At 36.2% G+C, this 19,334-nt stretch overlaps 1 protein-coding gene across 6 annotated transcripts in view; it reads left to right on the top strand.

Moving 5' to 3' along the window:
* gramd4b (GRAM domain containing 4b) overlaps window positions 1–15,854 on the top strand; it is a 36,078-nt gene extending 20,224 nt beyond the window's left edge. For 2 of the 6 annotated variants that reach the window (XM_079810365.1, XM_079810369.1), the window contains exons 5-20: window positions 122–180; window positions 1,331–1,466; window positions 2,609–2,634; window positions 2,814–2,905; window positions 3,286–3,377; window positions 3,630–3,678; window positions 3,771–3,842; window positions 3,948–3,991; window positions 6,180–6,289; window positions 6,375–6,529; window positions 7,146–7,163; window positions 9,462–9,612; window positions 9,691–9,784; window positions 9,991–10,081; window positions 10,164–10,232; window positions 13,127–15,853. In XM_079810365.1, coding sequence (XP_079666491.1) covers window positions 122–180; window positions 1,331–1,466; window positions 2,609–2,634; window positions 2,814–2,905; window positions 3,286–3,377; window positions 3,630–3,678; window positions 3,771–3,842; window positions 3,948–3,991; window positions 6,180–6,289; window positions 6,375–6,529; window positions 7,146–7,163; window positions 9,462–9,612; window positions 9,691–9,784; window positions 9,991–10,081; window positions 10,164–10,232; window positions 13,127–13,243 — 1,375 coding nt within the window. In that variant the 3' untranslated portion in view covers window positions 13,244–15,853. Of the gene's footprint in view, window positions 1–121; window positions 181–1,330; window positions 1,467–2,608; window positions 2,635–2,813; window positions 2,906–3,285; window positions 3,378–3,629; window positions 3,679–3,770; window positions 3,843–3,947; window positions 3,992–6,179; window positions 6,290–6,374; window positions 6,530–7,145; window positions 7,164–9,461; window positions 9,613–9,690; window positions 9,785–9,990; window positions 10,082–10,163; window positions 10,233–13,126 lie in introns of all 6 variants that reach the window. The other 4 variants (XM_079810367.1, XM_079810370.1, XM_079810366.1 and 1 more) reach the window with 3 other exon arrangements.
* The last annotated feature ends 3,480 nt before the right edge of the window (window positions 15,855–19,334 follow it).

Below are 19,334 nucleotides of genomic sequence, written 5' to 3' on the forward strand. Positions count from 1 at the left end.
CAAGTTTCCCACAACAGCATTTGGCACGTCTATTGTATATAGCTTAATAATTATATGTTCCATTTGAGTTTTTTCTATATTTGTTGTTAATACTTCTAAACAATAAGTGTGCTTGATCCAGACTAGAAGATTCACCACCTCCACCTCCAAAGCCACAAGTCACTTCAGTCAATGGAACAGGTAAAGCTTAGATTGTCCTTCTTATAGATCTGTAGAAATCTTGAGACCCACTTACTTATGCATTGAAATTTTGACATCTATAAAAGCAATACATCATATTCACTTATGCATTATTGTTAGAAGATTAATAACTACAGCATACTTCGATACTTCGATGTCCGTGTGCAGCCCAAATTTTTTCACACACAAAGTTTTCACACGGACAGTGGGCGTATAACACCGCATGTGCGAGTAACTTGAGCGATTGAAAACAAAGTCCACTAAATAGTGCACACGCACCGAACACGTCTTTCCACATTCACAGCCAAATGAGTATACTTTGAAAGTGAAGTATTCCCGGTTCTTAAGTGACCCTACAATATATTCATTCTAAAAGACAAGATATGTGTTATAGCGCACATCTGGGATGTGTTCTGCACAAAAATGCAGCCTTTATTGGTGAATGCAAAGTAATGACTACATGCAGTCTCGACCTAAATAAAATGTTATTGTGTTTTATCTGGTTTTGAGAATGACACATTTGGCTTTATTCTTGCTATTTGTGTTCTCATATGGAGATAGTTTGGATGTGCGTTGTGTAATTACTAGTTGGGGGCACACAGTCCCTCATTTAGAATAATCCGGATTCATCAACATTAGAACGAGAAGAATACATTTAATTGCATGCGCACCTGTCCTGCCTGAAATTTTGCAGTTTTGTTCTGTGCGCTTAACAACACTTTACACACCAGTGCCCTTATTTTGAAGCATGATTATAGTTTATCCATCGCTTCAGCTGATTGATATTTGATTTTGGCTTGTGACAATCACTTTCTTTCATGCTTCAGATGTTTTATTATATCACAGTTCATTTTTTTCCCCCCAACTTTGTTTTCATTTCACGTATAATTAAACATCCCTTGAAATTGCCCAAAAAAGGCCAAACAAGGCTTCTTCCTCATTTCACACTGTACTTTTTGTATCTCTGCACTATGAGTATCACTTTCTATGAGCCATTAGTCTGTTTTAAAATAACATTTGTGATGATGCTCAATTGACAGTGTAATTCTGAGAATATTGCAGCCCTTTTTAGGTTGTAGATGTTTATATTGTGACTCAGTTAATGTCTGTAATGCTGCATTGAAGTGTTGTGCTGTTTTTGAACTGATAGGGGACAAACAGAAGGACACCTTAAGCGCTCGGCTGTGGAAATGGCTCTATGAGCGCTTTGGTGTTTATATCGAAGACTTCCGCTTTCAGCCTGAGGAGAATACAGTCGAGACCGAGGAACCACTAAGTGCTAAAAGGTGACCAGCCCAAATAAAGCCTCCTTTGGTTTCTTTAGATTAATAATTTACAGGCTTTGAAGGGAGGTTGAACAGAGAACTGCTCAAGCAATGGGTCATTCCTGTTATGCAGTACCTTTTGAACTCTGTAAACCCTGGTCAGACTCATACTCTGGTCAACTATACTAAAAGATGTATAAGTTATTTACACAGTATCAAATTATACTATTATATATATGTATTCTTACTTTTTCCATCAATATTTATACAGATTTATTTATTTATACAAGAGTTCTTTCTGATTCTCGAATCTGATTGCCTGAGAACCTTTTCCAGCTGTGCGATATTCCCCCAGTATCAGCACTGGAACCGTTTCACTGTTTGTATCAATCCGTTTGCGGCGACTGCCATGGCGGTCGAGCAAATCCACCATATTTAAAAATATATATATATACTACTGTTGTTGTTTAGTTTTAAGAGGGTTTTTTTTAGGTGAGAATGTAGTTATTTATACCTCAAATATGTGACTTGTATATAAACATAGCGCTTCTTTTACAATTTGCTTAGACGCTTTCGCAGATGTGAGTTCCAGGCCTCCAGCGGTTGTTCAGTGCTCATGTACCCACAGAGAACAGCTTCATCTCGGCCAGTCCTTCAGAATTTTCCGCTGGCTTTTATGTAGATAGTGGTTAAACATGAGACATAACTAATTTGGGGTATATCAAACGGCCAATCTTTGGGTTTATTTAACTCAAATCCTGTACTAGAGCGCTGCTTTTGTACGTTTGACTGAATTGTTTGCTTGTATTTATTTCCTATTGTATTTTATAATGGCTATTGTTAATTTAAAACTGAATAAGTTTCATATTTTTATCCAATATACTCAAATGTATGTAATGAAAACAACATATGAATGACCTGGATGTACTTTTGATTCTAGGTGTGATTTAAAACCCATTTAGGTTTTTCTGTGTTTTTATACTTTTTTTTTGTTTATTATTGTATATTTTATATATCTTAAATTGTTGTAATGTTGAGCTGGATAGGACGTTCAACTGACGTCTTTACATACTGTCTCAATTTCCATGCTATTTCTGGCTTTATGATTTCACCCGCCTAACGGATCTCATTAAATAATTAATTGTCTTTTCTCCTCTTTGCAGATTAACTGAAAATATGAGACGACTCAGTAAGTGTTTTCGTACTGCAGCCCAAAAAACACCCCTCCAAGCCATAACGCTAAATATTTGAATGGATTGCAGCCCCATTTTAATTCCCAATCAGCCTGTTTAATTCCCATCACCTCTGCTGTGTCACAGGCATGAAACTGACTGTGTTCTGGTCTCTGTGTTGCGTGTGTGTTTTCAGAACGGGGTGCTAAACCTGTAACTAACTTCATGAGGAACCTTTCTGCCTTATCCAGCTGGTACTCTGTCTACACGTCAGCCATCGCCTTTATTGTGAGCACGGCCCACCACCCACACAAACCCCCACAAAACACTATTCATCACTGTTTATCATGTGTATGAGCCACCCGGTCCAAAGTGTCTGTTTTACTACCATAATTAAAATAAATAAAATGTGTCGCCAAGCTCATTGTTGTCTGTACATCACCAGATTTGGAAAAGCCCCGCCTCAGGTTAAACTAATCTGTTACACTGTTTAATGTTTATTAGGTCAGTGTGATAAAAGTTGGCTTATCTTAAGATACAAAAATGTTGATAAATAGTGCCGCCACATGTTTCTGTTTGGTGGCTAACATGGTTTCAACACAGCCAGAGACACGCCTGACATGCCATCCTTCATTTTAATGTCTTCTTCCCTCTCATCTTTTCCACAGATCTATATGAATGCTGCCTGGCATGGCTGGGTTATCCCCATGTTTCTATTTTTAGCCATTCTGCGGTTGTCCTTGAATTACCTCATAGCAAAGTACGTCTGACATAATCTATCACTGGTTCAATTCACAACTAGTTCACAAACCCATGTGCTGGTTGCATGGCATGGGATCTGATCAATAATTATAAATCCCTTTAAACATTATTTAGCATAGAAAACATTCAACATTTTAAATTAATTAATTATTTTTAAATCTTTTATTACATTTAAAAAAATATATATATATATAATTTAAATATGGGCTCTTATTTATACTAAAACTATTCTGTCTGTATATTTTTCTAGGGGTTGGAGGATACAGTGGAGCATTGTGCCTGAGGTGTCTGAATCAGTGGTAAATATTAGCATAATTTCGATTTATTAACATCATTAAATTTGCTTGATTTAAAGCCTTAATGCTTAATTTTGTACCCTTCTTTTTATTAGGAACCTCCAAAGGAAGATCTTACAGTCTCAGAGAAGTTCCAGTTAGTGTTGGATGTTGCACAGAAAGCACAGGTAAATGATTTGTAATTTTGTTCTAGCTGTGGTGGTGTAATGCAGACACCTTTCATTTTGCTTCACACATAAATCTGTTGATGCTCAAGTGATGTCTCTGTACAGAATCTATTTGGAAAGATGTCAGACGTATTGGAAAAGATCAAAAAGTGAGTATGTTAGATATTAAACTGTGGGGATGGGCGGTACGACAGTATATACTGTGTAATTGTTCAGATGTCATTTGGTTCTGCTTTTTTAGCCTAAAATGTTATAATCTTTGGGTGTTTTTGAAAAACCTCATTTTGCGAACTAGTCCTAGGTTTTTGGACCGATTGCAAACCAGTGCAGCAAGATTCTCTGGAGTCTGATTGTCAGTAATTTGCATACAAAAGTTGAAATTTCGATTCATGGTCTCTAAGGGACACCAAAACGTTAGAAGAGGGTGGAGCCACTTGGAGGCTACAACTTGTGAACGTAATGAGATATTTTCACCAAACTCGGCACAAGCTCAAAGATCTCATTCTGTGGTCGCATCAAAAAGCATGCAGAGACTGGCCACTTGGTGGTGCTATAACATGGAAAAAACATTAAATGGCTATAAATGAGCAACCCAAAAGGCCAAAGTATACGTCACTTTTTACGCATACGTGAGGGTCAGCGTACAGTGCGCGTGACGCAATTTCGTCATAAGATGAGGACGCACATACTGAACGCGCACCACCGGATGCGCCATTTTTGCGCATTTATTTTTTTTTGCAGTATTTACATGGGTTGTAACCAAGCCTGTAGCACTCCACTCAGAAACTGAAGCTTATGCGCCTCGATCGCCCCCAGGTGGCCGTCCCAGTATAGCTCATAAACCCCACCTCTCCATGTATTACAATGGACGTGAGACAAACTAAAAAATGTAATTACACTTAAAATAATTGTTTCCTAAAGATGGTTTCTGTCATTTTAGGCAGTTTTTAACACGATTTCATTTCAAGTGTTCGTTTTTTTAAAATAAGTTTTAGTTAGTTATTTGATACTATAAAAACGGGAGGTGTGACGTCATGATTGAAGGCTTCTCTGAGTGAAGTTGTCACTGAGGCACTAACTGACTATTTTTGGGAGGAGATTGGATATTTAGCTTTAATTCCATAACTGTTTATTTCACACCAACATAATGAATTGTTCTGCATCTGTAAGAGTGTGGGCGGGCTTTTGATAATCGCACCTCTACTCCCTGCTCTCTACTGCGCAACTCCGGTCCCGAGATCACTACTGCGCAGACTCAGTTCCAAATCTGCGCAAGATGTCAGCGCCAGGTGCGGGCCTCCCAAAGCTTCAACTCTCGTCAGCGGAAGTCAATGAAGTCGCGTCGTCCATATTTTTTTACGGTCTATGGTTGTAACTCGTGGCGAGAGATTGCTCAAAACTGCGCATGCGCCGAATGTCCGTGTAAGCGTACGAGTCAAAAGAAGCATACTTTGCAAGGCTGTGCATTCGACTGTGCACATTCGCTCGCATATTTTTGCACATGCCCACGACATTCATACCACATGGTAGAACTCCTCATTCTGAGCAACTTTGGACCGCCACTGTCAGTCAAATCGTTCATTAAATATCGGAGATTATTAAAAAAAACTATTTTTGTGAACTAGTCCTAGTTCTGGACTCTCTTTTTTTTTACTTTGGCCTTTAGATAGCTGTAGGTCATTTAGAAAATGGGTGTGGCCAAATATACTTAAGCTTATAAATCCTAAACGAAAGCAAATAACTTCATGAAACTAGATGAGCACATGCAACATATTCTAAACAGGCGTGCAAACTTTTATGGAGATCAGACCATGGGTGGCGCTATAACTGTTAAAAAGCATTATACAGTGCATCTTTTTTTTTTTTTTTTTTTATAAATTTGCAAAGATTTCAAACAAACTTCTTTCATGTTGTCATTATGGGGTATTGTTTGTAGAATTGAGGGAAAAAATATAAATTTAATCAATTTTGGAATAAGGCTGTAACAACAAAATGTGGAAAAAGTCATGCGCTGTGAATACTTTCGGGATGCACTGTAAACCATATATTTCCTATGGTAAATTCCCTGTATTGGCTGTAAATGGTATTTTCCATCTATGATCAAAGTGGTTACAGGCTTGCTAAAGGCCTTAAAGCACTTGAAACCCTGTTAATTGCTGCATGCAGCTATATTTAATATTTATAAAAAAGTATTATTGTGAGAGCATGATGATGATGATAAAATTACTCGTACTATGATATTGATAAGATTTTGGTAGTACTACCCATTAAGTATGTTTTATTGTATAAATGTACATTTACATATGTATGATATGTACTGTATATATTGCATTGCAGTCTGTTCATGTGGGTGCAGCCTGAAATCACACAGAAACTGTATGTTGGTTTGTGGATGGCCTTCATCGTTTCCTGTTTGCTGCCATATAAACTTATGGGATTCATGATTGGTAAGAAATTCAGTTTGACGTGCAACAATAATTTATTAATTTTTTTCTCAAGTCTCTAATTTTCATGTATTTGTGGTTATTTCAGGGGTCTATGCCGGCATCAAATTCTTCATCATCGACTTCATCTTCAAAAGCTGCCCGAAATTGAGGGACAAGTATGACACACCCTACATTGTATGGGCCAACTTACCCACAGACCCGCAGCTCAAAGAACGTAACAACGCCACACTGAACAGACGGGTGAGTGGAACTGTTCACATGCGCAACCTCATTGTTCCAGTTTCAAAAGGCTTGTAAAATATTAATCCTGATTCCTTTTTGTCTCTTTGTGAGGAGGAACTCGTCAGTTATGACTGAAAATGAACGATAGCTTCCTCCCTTAGTAGCATTAATCTAACCAAGATACAACTCTTGATGGCAAAAATAATACATAGTAATATAATACAATATGTGTAATTCAAGAGTGACCTGGCCAAGCTGTCCAAAAAAAAAAAAAAAAAAATTATATATATATATATATATATAATTTTTTTTTTTTTTTTTTTTTTTTTTTTTGGACAGCTTGGCCAGGTCACTCTTGAATTACACATATTGTATATATAATTATAATAAAGTCATTATATTACAAGCCTTACATAAGAGTTGTATCTTGGTGCTTGTAACATCTCAAAATGTAATTAAATGTAATTTCAAATGAGATTTTAAAAGAAATAAACTAAAAGAAATCAATAAAGTGGTTAAACATGAATTCAGCCGATGGAGGATGTGTAATTCCTCTTTTTCATTAATAAATGGCAGGATTTTGGTGTGTGTGATGGTCAGTCACATGTTTATTCTGTTATTTTTCCTCTCTCAGCTGTCTGGGTTTGAAAAGGTAGGGATCTAGTGTGGCCTTTGGTTTGACAACAGTGCCTGTGTTTGCCACCAATGGCTGGTCCTGCGTGTGTGTGTTTTATATATTATATATATATATGTGTGTGTGTTGTCAGGAATATGCAGTATAACACTGACAATGTCTGTTGGCAATTGGATCAAAAACTGTCCATTTCAAAATGCATCTTCTCACTAATTTGCACAAAACGTATGAAAAAGACTAAAAAGTACCAGGATGTTTTTGATCCATCGCCATCAGACAAGGTGATAGTGTAGAATCCTGTGTGTGTGTGACATGCAGGGTTTATATCTGAGAGTTTCTCTATGCTATAGTTTAGTGTAGAATAATAGGCCTAATAGTATTTTGAGGCAGTGACTACATTGGAGCAGTCAAGCTTTTACATATTTTAACAACAAATGACACTTTATGGAGACATTTGTTGAGAATTAAAAGGAAACTATCATCCTTTTCTATTTATGCACCACTTGCCAAAAAAAAAAAATAATGTTACCGTGATTACATAAATGTCTTGTGTAGGTGGCTTGAAACTCTGAAAAGCTTGGCTCTTCTGGTGTTGCCACTTTGTAGTGTTTACTTTTCAAAGCTAATTACCTCTCAGAAAACGGAGAGGTAAAGTGGTGATCAGATGAATTATTTTAGAAAAAATGCATATATTTACTTTCAAAATGGTTGTTGTTTGAATCATGTTGCATATTATGCGCTTGAATGACTATAGGATCCAGGTTTTTGTCATGTTTCAGCAGTGGCCTCGAATTGGCTACATTTAGTCAGTTGTATGAGAATTAGTCAACATTTCTTTTGCGGATATGTTGTATTTGCAGACGTACTCTCTGTGCACGATGAAGAGGTTTTCTGCAAATATAAGGTTTCTTCAACTGTGGCCACTTGTCCTGTAGACTTTTCGAAAATAAAGTCCCTTTACATACACTTTTCTCACTCTCAAAAGTTTTGTCTACTAACAAAGTCAAAAGTAGACATACATTATTTGCATGAGGAAAAATATTGAGAATTAATAAATGGTTGTCACACAACTGATGGTTTAATTTTACTGTTCATAATATTATAGTTCTATTATTATTATTATTATTTTATAGATGTATATATTTAATTTCTTTAAATTATAAATCTCTATTACAACAATAATAATAATTAATAACAATAAAATAATAAACTGAGTATAAACAGAGTGAAATAAACTATTTTAACATCTAGTTGAATTATGTATAGATTTAGTTATTTTAAATTATAAACAAGATAATTCAATGTTAGTATGTGTGTATGTTTAATTATAAAAACCTGTTACAGTAACAATAAATATTTGTTATTATTAATCATCATGTATATGTTTTATTTGAATCTATAGTATTATTATTTTAAAATTAAATAAGCTATATAAAACTGATTGCATAAAAGAGTGAAAAAACATGTAGCATGGATCATGCGTATGGATTAAAACAAATATATTATTCTATAAAAATTACAATTAGATGTTTTATCAGTTTTAACAATAATATTTATTATTATTATAGATTTGTTTAACTTAAACAATAAAATCTATTCATAAGACAATTAGAAAGTAGCAAAAATAAATCATGATGGCATTGAAAAGTTACCAAATTGTATTGTGAATACAGTATTAATTATTAATTGTATTAATATTAAAATGTAATCAATTTTATAGTGTATATTATTTATAACAAACTTCTGTTATTTTTAATATAAATCAACTCCTACGGCTTAAAAGTGCCCGTAGTTGAAGAAATGCCCATAAACATTTATCAGATGACATCTGTCTTGCTCAGCCCCAAACTCTAACACATACTGTAAAGAAACTAATACCTTGGTCATATGGTAGTATGTTGGTGAGTGCTAATACCTATGATAAGTGGCTGTTTAACTCTGGCTTTGAGCTTTGCACTAGTCCTCAGCACCCTCCAGGCATCCCTTGCTACTGTTTGGCATCCAACCCAGAGAACTGAGTCTGTCACCAGGAGCCCACATGCAGTTGAGCCACTGACCCATCATTCACTATGCTATAGGTCAACACTGCTGCTTGGCTCAATGACATTCACTGGTTTTATAACGATTGACAAGCTTCCCCCACATGGGTGCTGTTCTCAGGGCCCTAAAGTGCTGATCTAGGATCAATTCTGTTCTTTATCTGGTGAGGAGTTCAAAGATAGCATTGATCCTTCATTGACACACAGGAACCTTGGGTTCTGGGGCTTTATTTACACGTCCTGCTCCTAAATCAATCATTTTGCTTGTTCCTCACAGCAGATCCAGCCGACGGTAGCACGTGGCGCTCAATCGGCTGGAATGTCATGCGGGATTGGCCGTGAGGAGGAAGGCGGACGGGCCTTCAACACCAAGAGAGGCCCGTTTCATGAAGTCTTCAACTTGTCTGAAAACGAGCGCCCCCTGTCAGGTAGGAACGGAAACTGCGGTAGCTTTGAACATTTCATATGTACCTGCTGTGTTAAAGAATGTGTGATTTGATTCACAGTGTGCGAGAACGGATGGCGATGTTGCTTGATCAACAGGGACAGGAAAATGCCAACTGACTACATCCGCAATGGTGTCCTCTACGTCACAGAAAAGTATGCATGTTCAGATGCACCAGTACTGCAGGATCTTCGTTTACTGTTTTGCAGATTATCAGTTTTTGGGGCTTTTTCAGAATTTACTCCAAGCAAAGGTGTAAATGTTTTGTTATATTTAAACAATAAGGCACAAGAGTTTGTATAAGAGCATTGTTAGGCCCACTGTAGTCCCTCATGATAATACAATGCTTTTGTATTTTTAGTTACCTGTGTTTCGAGAGCTCCAGTTCCCGGGCGACCTCCTCGAAAAAGAACAAAGTCATCAAGCTCCACGACATCACAGATATTCAGAAGGTCTGCCAGATGTTTTGTGGATGTTTAACTTGTTTATATTGAGTGCTTGGTTTCTAACTGGATTCTTTACGCATGTTAACAGTACAAGGTGTTGTCAGTATTGCCTGGGTCTGGGATGGGGATCTCAATTACAACGCCATCCACTCTAAAGGTAAGTGGGCAGCAACCAATGTACAGAAAATCAGAGAGCACGTGTCTCCACCGATACCACTAGCCGATTATTCAGAATGATATCTGCTGATACCGATAGTTCGATTTTTCTAAAGAAAAAAAAATCTTTCCCAAATAATGCTGCAAACTATATAGGGAAGCCTCTCATTTGGTACTTTACTATAATATCTTAGGTTAAAATGAACAACAGAAGTTGAATATAATAGTTTGAGCTCTAATTACACTCCAATAAAAACTGAAATGTTTGTTGCACATAAGGTAGTTTTCATAAACGCTTGTCTTCATGGCAAGTTTATTGAAGCATACATAGTCAAGTCACCTTTATTTTTATTTCTATAGCGCTTTTCATAACAATGATTGCTTCAAAGCAGCTTTACAGTGATGATAGGAAATTAATTTTGTTTTAGATGAAAAGCTAAGTAAGTTTTTGATTGATTAAGTTCTGTTGTAAAAACTGATTTCAAAATGTAAAAACGCATGTAAAAAATATATTGCACAAAATGAAAACAATAATGTAAATATCATTATAAGTGTGAATCAAAAAATGAAAAGCACATTTAAAAAAAAAAACAAGCATGATTTCATCTCTTAATTGTCTTAGTGTGTGCTTTTTTAAAATCTAATTTCAGCTTTTAATCTCCTAATTAGTACTTTTAATCATAATTTAGATTGTCATAATTTTGACTTTAAATCCAAAATTTAGAATTTTTAAAGTCCTAATTTCAACTGTTCATCTCACAATGACTTGGCATGTCATATTTTTGACTTTTTATCTAATAATTAGAACTTTTAAAATCATATTTTCAACATTTTATCTTATAATTGTGACTTATCATGTCGTATTTTCGACTTCTCACTATTATGAATTTTAAAATCATATTTTTGAATTTTATCTAACAATGAGGACATTTAAAAATCATATTTTCAACATTTTCTCTCTTAATTATGACTTTATGATAATTGAAATGAGCTGTTCAGTAATACAGTTGAGTATTTAGTGTCCCCAACATATACAATTAACAGTAAATAAGCTCTTCTCTAGTGATCTTTTATAGCTAACTAATGAACATCGGACAACTTTCCTGAGGTAAATGCAAGGTTAAGTGACATTGTTCACAAGCTGTTTTATTGACACCTTTCTGCGACACAGATTGATCGATTACATGAGACACGATTAATTTCGGTAAGATGTACTGTATCTTTCAACATACCGTCTAATATTCATGCATGTTTTTTCATGCTATAACTTGTATTAAAGCTGCCGCCTAAACTGAGGCGCTACAACGATCTGCCATACCACATTTAAGAGCATTAAAAGTAAATAAATGTGTAAATAAAACATAAGTGCCATGTCGGATGCAGCGTGCGTGCATGCGTGCGTGCGTGCGCGTGTGTGTGTGCGTGTGTGTGTGTGTGCGTGCGTGCGTGTGTGTGTGTACATATGTACAGTATATATGTATGCAAGCTGCATCCGACATGCCACTTATGTTTATTTTCTGCTCGAAGGTGACATAAGTGACAAAACATTGCATAATGTAATAGATTACATTTAAAAACGTTTTTGTATTTGGGGGAATGGGACATCATGTTCTGGCTACACAGAACAGGCTAAGAGCATTTTATTAGTTAAGATTTTGTTTATTTATTTTAGCAGCATAAAAATTTATTCAAACTGGGTATAAATTCTATACAGAAAGTGAGCACTGAAGCGCTCCATGACTGAAAAACTGAAGCACTCTACACTACAAAATGAATCTCCTTCGTACATCGTATCTGAACATTGTTTTTTATGATGAGAGAATTTGCGAGAGTGCAGAATTCAGTCACAACTAAACTCTGATATTTTCACGTGTGAACAATAAAATGCCTCTGATTGGCCATAGCATTCACAAGCTTAACAGAAGCGTGTGTGATTTGGTTATAATGCTCAATGCAGCCTAAAATATGTTCAAAGAAATCTGATGCAACATGAGCAGCTCTAAATGTAATGCCGGAATCTCTGCTTTTTCATTAAATGTATTGCGTCCGTCGCAATAAATGTGACATGAAAATTGGTGACATTGTGCCGGGGCATATTTTGCCCCCTTATCTTGAATTTGTAGGGGCATTTTTGTTATTTTTAGTGGTATTTTTGCCCAAATGTTTTTGTGTTGCATACATTTTTTCACGTTGTTGATGTATAGAAAGTTCAAACAAACAGCATATATTTGGAATGGATTTTTTTCTTGTGTATATGTATACATTATATTATATACATATATTGTTTATATACTGTACCTACTGTGCATTTATAGGCTAAATATTGTAATGAGTACCGTTGCACACCTAGGTTTAATTATAAATAAATTAAATTGAAAAGCTACCTGTGCAACTTCTTTTCTGTATTATTACTTGCTCTCTGTAGTAGGATATTAAGGTGATATTTTTCAAGGTTGTTTACACAGTTCAATTCCACCCTTTCACCCCGCCAGGTTTCTTTGCACATTGTTTTTTCTGGCTCCAACCAAGGCACCACAGTGAGCACCAGAGGCAGCTGTTTACCACTGTAGCTAGGTAACAAAGAAGGTGCCAAAAAAGGAAAAGCTAGTAGGCTAATTGTTCAGCTTGCACACTAACTGAAATAACTGTATGTGAAATGCTCACTGTATTCATAGCATTGGTTAAATTATATGAAATGTGATCTAAAAGACACCATAAAGCGATTCTGCTGGATTTCTAATCAGGCACCAAACTGAGTGTCCATGACATGTTCTTTCAGCCAGTAGAATCGCTTCTACACCGGATCGCTTTCATACCAACTGCGATTCATACTGGAGTCCATGCGAACGTTATTGTGACATCAAAACCACTCTAACTTTTTTGTCTCTTCCGCAGCCTCTTGTGTTTGGTGCCATGATTCATCGGGACGAGGCCTTCGATGCCATCAATACTCAGTACATGAAGATCATAAATTCTACAGCAGCTCCCACAGTTCCAAACCCAGAGACATAGCTGGATCAACATATGACATGAGGTAGTCCATAAGGCAGCCCTAACCTTACTGTAGCACTAACCTAACCGCTATAAGGAGAAGATGGCGTCCGGAAGTTGTCCACCCAATCTCCAACCCAAAACAATGGATTTGAGGAGGAGAAACTGCAAAAAAAAAACAAGTTTTTCATATTCTCTTTTAGACTACATGTGAGTATTAGGAAGGGGTGTTTTATATAATGTTCTCTCCAATGGCGTACTATAATCTTACACAAGTGTTTGTCAGGATGGGTGTTATTTTATAAGGTTAGGGGATGGTTGTGCTACTTACTTGTTTGTCCCGTGTCCTACAACCGCGAAATGCCACTTCAAAACAGGAGCTGGTACTCCTTTGTGTGTAGTCAGACCATATAACCGTCTCTCAGAGCTTACCGCCATTTTCACTTAATTGCATCACCGCTGGCCTTGCACAAAGAAGCAGCACTTAGTGTTGCTGAGAGCTTTTAGATGTGATTTAGGAGGGAAAGGAACCGACTTAACCGTCAACCGAAATCCATACGCGCAAAGCAGCTCGCAACTGCCGAACACACCGTTCCTTGGGACGCGCCAACTTTCTCTTCATTATTTGTGATGCTTGTATTAACTTGACATAAATACATCCTCACATTTTAAAGGAGTAGTTCACATAAAAATGAAAATGTTTACTCTCGTTGTTTTAAACTCATATATTATTACGTAAAATACAAAAGGAGATATTTAGGCAGAATGTCCAAGCTGCTCTTTTCACCCCAAAACGAAATCAACATTTACTCGAACTCATGTTGTTTCAAACCCATATGATTATCTTCTGCGTGTTGCAAAAGAAGACATTTTCTCCATACAATGAAAGTCAATGGGGTTCAGAACCACACACCCAAACAATTCCACATAACACGGGTTTGAAACAACATTAGGTTGTTTAAATATTCAAATACTTCTTGGTATTTTATCCTCGTACTGGTTTGGATAAACATCAGGGTGCATAAAAAAAAACTTTTATTGTTATTTTTACCTAAAGCACAAAATAACTTTAGTAATTCTTACTCATTAAATGAATGTGCACAAATAAAAGACAAACTAAGCCAGAATTAGCTGGTCATGTTAATATATTAATTCTCATTCCCCGTCATTGAGCCCTGAGATTATTGAAGTATTGCCTTTTTGAATATGGTTAGTTAAATGTATTAGTTTGCTAATATTGTGCCCCAAAATAAGATCTGATTACTGAAAAAAAAACACATTTTCTCCATGTACGTATTATGTTCTGATTCTTCTAAAGGTGTGCGTAGGGGAACTCCAAATTAATACATAAAAAGTGCTACTTTGTTTTACTCATTCATAACATTTCTATTTGTAACTTTTGACTATGCATATTTGAACAGCTCCTTTTGGATTAAAAGCAGGTCTTTTCTTTCTTAAGAGAGAAGAAACTTACAGCATGTCATGATTTTCTGGTTCGTTTGTCCCCGACACTTTCCTTTATTTTTTCTCTTCTAATGTTTATGCATTTCAAAATGTGCTGTGCTAAATTGCACTTTAGACAGTCACTTCTTTTGTTTAATCCATTTCAAGCCTTGTTTCTCACCTGCCTTATTCTGCCTTATTTTCTTTCTTTCTTTCTTTCTTTCTTTTAGAGCCATTTTCTACTTGAAATTGTCTTTCTTCAAATCATTTTGAGTCAGTATATGCCTGTTGGAGTTCAACTCCTTGGATGCTGTTTACCATAGATTTTTAAATGGCACTTTTGGACTTAATATATGGCCACTTAAATAGTGGAAGATCGTTTAGTTAGAATAAATATGACGGTAATATTGTCTGTGCAGATGTATTCGTGAAAGCACATGAATAGTGCACCTCGGTTTTATTAATTTCACCTTTTAACATTGTTCTAAAATCAAATTCCATTCATTATTGATTCTTGAAGTGGAGAAATTTACCACCGATAATTGTCATTTGCCAAATAAATGTGTATTGTTGTTTGCACTCTGTTTCTGTCCCAGAACAGTTTCGTTTACAGACATTTGTGTTCCACAATAGGCTAGTTTGATCCCTGGAGTGACAGGGGCATGAAAAATAGCCTTTTTTGCCTGTGAGGAATGTTGAAGGAGCTGGAAAATCTTAGTTTTTAAATGCCTTGTTGAAACATTTTCTTCTTTTATTTTGCATTATAACACATTTCTTCTTCCAGCTTTAAGAATTTGATTATTGTTCCCTGGAAGTTGTTGGCTATAGCATGAAAGGCTGTTGTTTTTGTATTATTTCACTCAGTGTATTACTCTGTTCAAGTCGTTTTACGTTTCAGTCAAGTATCCATTTAGTTGGTTGTATAGCACACAGTTTTCACAAATCGCATTTGCATTGGTACGGCCACTCAGCGACTGGGTTTAATAGACTTTGCAGAGGAAAAAACACCATAAATTGGAGTCATAAGTACTCAGAGACTTGAGTAAATCTGATGTGCTGAATGTGACTGGATGTTTGTTTATCAAACATTGGTATTTACACTGGATGTACATGTCTGGTAAACTTTCCTGCTTTCCTCTGATTAGTCTTCATTTGGAGAAGAAATAAACTCGGAGTTCTTTGTAACCTGTATTGTTTGTTTTCTTTATTTTCACCTGTTGAGATGCCAAACAGCATTATACAATGAAATAAAGGCACACAAATGTCATTTTGAATATATCAGAGTGCCCACAGATAGTGTGATGTTTCACTAGAGGGCACCAAATGAAGCTCGCCACAACTGTATCTGTTTCTAATGCTGATGGGGAAGCTTGAGATTTCAAGTGCCCCTTTAATGCCATTTTAAATGTTCCTCGTTTTGTTTTGAAGGTCTCCTACAAGGTTCACATTAAGGTCTTAATTTTCTCATAATGTACATTTCGCATCACCTCATTTCTCAAAGAGGCTGAAACGGTTTGTTCGAGGATTCAGTCTCTCTAAACCCCTTCTTTCTGAGAGCATACTCTTGAGTGGTCAGATTGCCCAGTCTTTTATGATTGGTCTATCGCTAACAGTGTGTCGAAAATGAAACCACTAATACCGTATCTGAATTTTAGCTCTGGAGGCTCCCTCATTTCTTGTATACACAGTGATGCAGACAGTAACGATGGCATTGGTTTTACCGTATCTATTCGAGCGTGTGTCCTTATCCTTTGGAAGTGCATGCAAAGTGGATTTGACGGCGTCTTCTCGACATGTCAACAGCACGAACCAAACTCTTCCAGGCCTCCGCTACAACTACAGTTGAGGGTCAAAGTATAGGCGTTTTTTGCAAGTAGCCAATGAAGACCATAGACTGGCATTGTGCAAATTTGTACTATTTAAAAGCATACTATAAAGCAAATGATATTTAATAGCTTTTTTTCCCCTGAAATGCAGTGTTGGGAAAAGTTACTTTGGGAATTACTGTGAAGTAATGCATTACAATATTGCGTTACTCCCTTAAAAAGTAACTTGTGTCACTTTTTAAGAAAAGTAATGCGTTACGTTACCTGGGCTGGGCTTGTTTGTTTTTTTTTATAAGAAAAAAAGTTGGAAAATGTAACATTTACCACCAAAATTTAAATAAAAATGCAAATTTACACGCGGCTCAAACAAACCTTTCAGCTGTGCTGCCATTCTGGATTGCAGAAGAATAGGATGCAAGAGAAGAATGTTCAACACTTCAAAATTCTAAAGTCATTTTTGCTTATGGTTTAACTGAATCATCGAAGGTCAGTAGCAAGTACATTGGTCAATAAAGTGAGATTAAATGCAGATGAAATTAATTAAATATTTTCTTTTCGTGCTAGTGAGATGAGTAAATGCATTATTAAATTTAGTCTTAAACTACATAACTATTATGTTTTCACACAACTCATCTGCACTTACTCCTGATTTTTCTCAATGGGGATAGGAGAGCTCAGTCAATAAATGGAAAAACAGAGTAACTTCCATTACTTATTTATTTCAAAAAGTAACCCAGATAATTTGTTGTAAATTTAAAAGTAATGCATTACTTCACTAGTTACTGGAAAAAAAGTAATCTGATTACGTAACTCAAGTTACTTGTAATGCGTTACCACCAACACTGCTGAAAGATGACATCTCACTACTAAATTCTTTGGTAACACTTTACAATAAGGTGCATTAGTTAACTACATTAGTTAACATGAACTAATAATGAACTGCCCTTATAAAGCATTTATTTATCTTTGTTAATTTCAACATTTACTAATACTTTATTAAAATCTTGTTAACATTAGTTAATGCACTGTGAACTAACATGAACAAACCATGAACAGCTGGATTTTTATTAACTAAAGTTAACAAAGATTAACTAATGATGAACAGAGGTGTTGTTCATGGTTAGTTAATGTTAACTAATGCATTAACTAATGTTTACTAATACAACCTTATTGTAAAGTGTTACCAATTCTTTAATTTAATTAGGAAAATTAGTTAATCTATATCTTTATCATTGCATTAAATGCCTACTACAGTCTGATTTAGGTGGTCGAAAATGGGTGAGCGTGAATTTCACAGTTCTACACAAACATCGGACATGTGGTCTGTTTTGGTCATAAAACTCGAAGTGCGTAACTTCTAAATGTAATGATATAAAGCACCTAAAACCATCTAAAGCTCTTAAAGGGGAACTTCAGCGCTGGGAAGATGAATGTGTCTTTAAACTGGGACATTTATGTAGTAGAAATGTGAAGTTATTTTTGAATTTGGTGCCTTCTAGACTGAGAAAAGACAGAAAATGTCTCGTGGATGAAAGACAACAACTCCCAGAATGCACTTGCTTCGCAAGGCCACTCCCAAAGCCACGGCTACTGGTTATCACTTGCCCACTGCGGCACTGCCCCCAATGTTGTTTTGATATTCATAGTAATAAAATAATTTCGTTCAGTACGAGAATAGACACTACAATTAAAAACTGAACGTGTCTTTTCAATAAAGTGTGAGTGAGGCTCAGCTCAGCTCTCCCGTCTCTGCAGGACATCTACACCAAACGCTGCAGAGGTAGAGCTACTAAAATCATCAGAGACATTAATCACCCTGCAAACTCTCACTTCACCCTGCTGCCATCTGGTAAGCGCTTCCGTAGCCTGATGGCAAAAACTGAAAGACTCAGGAGGAGTTTCTTCCCCCAGGCCATCAGACTCCTGAACTCAGTCACGTGACTTCACTTCACCCCCGCACACGCATAAACATACGGTTTTTTAACATTAACATCCACATACTGCAATTGCACTGCACTTTACTTTCCTATTGTTACTGCGTAACAACCTGTAATAAACCTTGCACATTATACTTCTTTATATATACATATATATATATTTTATGTTAACCACTTATTTTTAAGTCTACAGTTTATCTCACTTATCATATCCACATATTTTTTATATTTTTATTTATCTTATTTCCTATTTTTATCTTTTACTTGATTTATTTATAATTCTACTTATGTTAATACTTTTTATTCTAATTTTATTCTATTTCTATTTTAATTTCTTGTAACTGTTATTTGCACTGTCCATGGAGCGGACCTGTTTACATTTCACTGCCAGTTGTATATTGTGTATATAACTGTGTATGTGACAAATAAAACTCTTGAATCTTGAATCTTGAGTGAGCTGAACGAAAGTCACGACACCGACGCAGCAGAAGTCAGATTTCATTCATCACGAGAGCGAAGAGTTGAGCAAAGCTGAGGTAAGTGCGGCAGTCATTCTCGGCGCGTGTCCAGTCTGCCGCGTTATCAGATTGCATATGGAAGCTTAACTTTCATAGGAATTCATTGAAAAGTTGAAACACTCACTTTGCTCCGTACCGCTCCGTTATGAATGCCCGAACCCAGCGGGATCCATCCCCTGTGGGCGGGTTGAAAACATGCGGAACTAGCTCCTGTAGTCTCTAGCATCTGGCCAAAATCCTCTGATGATGCAAATTGACGATATTTGCATCATCAGAGGACTTTTTCCAGAAATAAAATGCTTAATTCTCTCGTCTCAGGGGAATATGAGGGGGGGGGAAGTACCATAATTTGAATATACTACAGGGTTCCCGCGGGGTCTTAAAAAGT

Source organism: Gobio gobio (genome assembly GCF_949357685.1).
Source record: "Gobio gobio genome assembly, chromosome: 25".
Taxonomy (NCBI): domain Eukaryota; kingdom Metazoa; phylum Chordata; class Actinopteri; order Cypriniformes; family Gobionidae; genus Gobio; species Gobio gobio.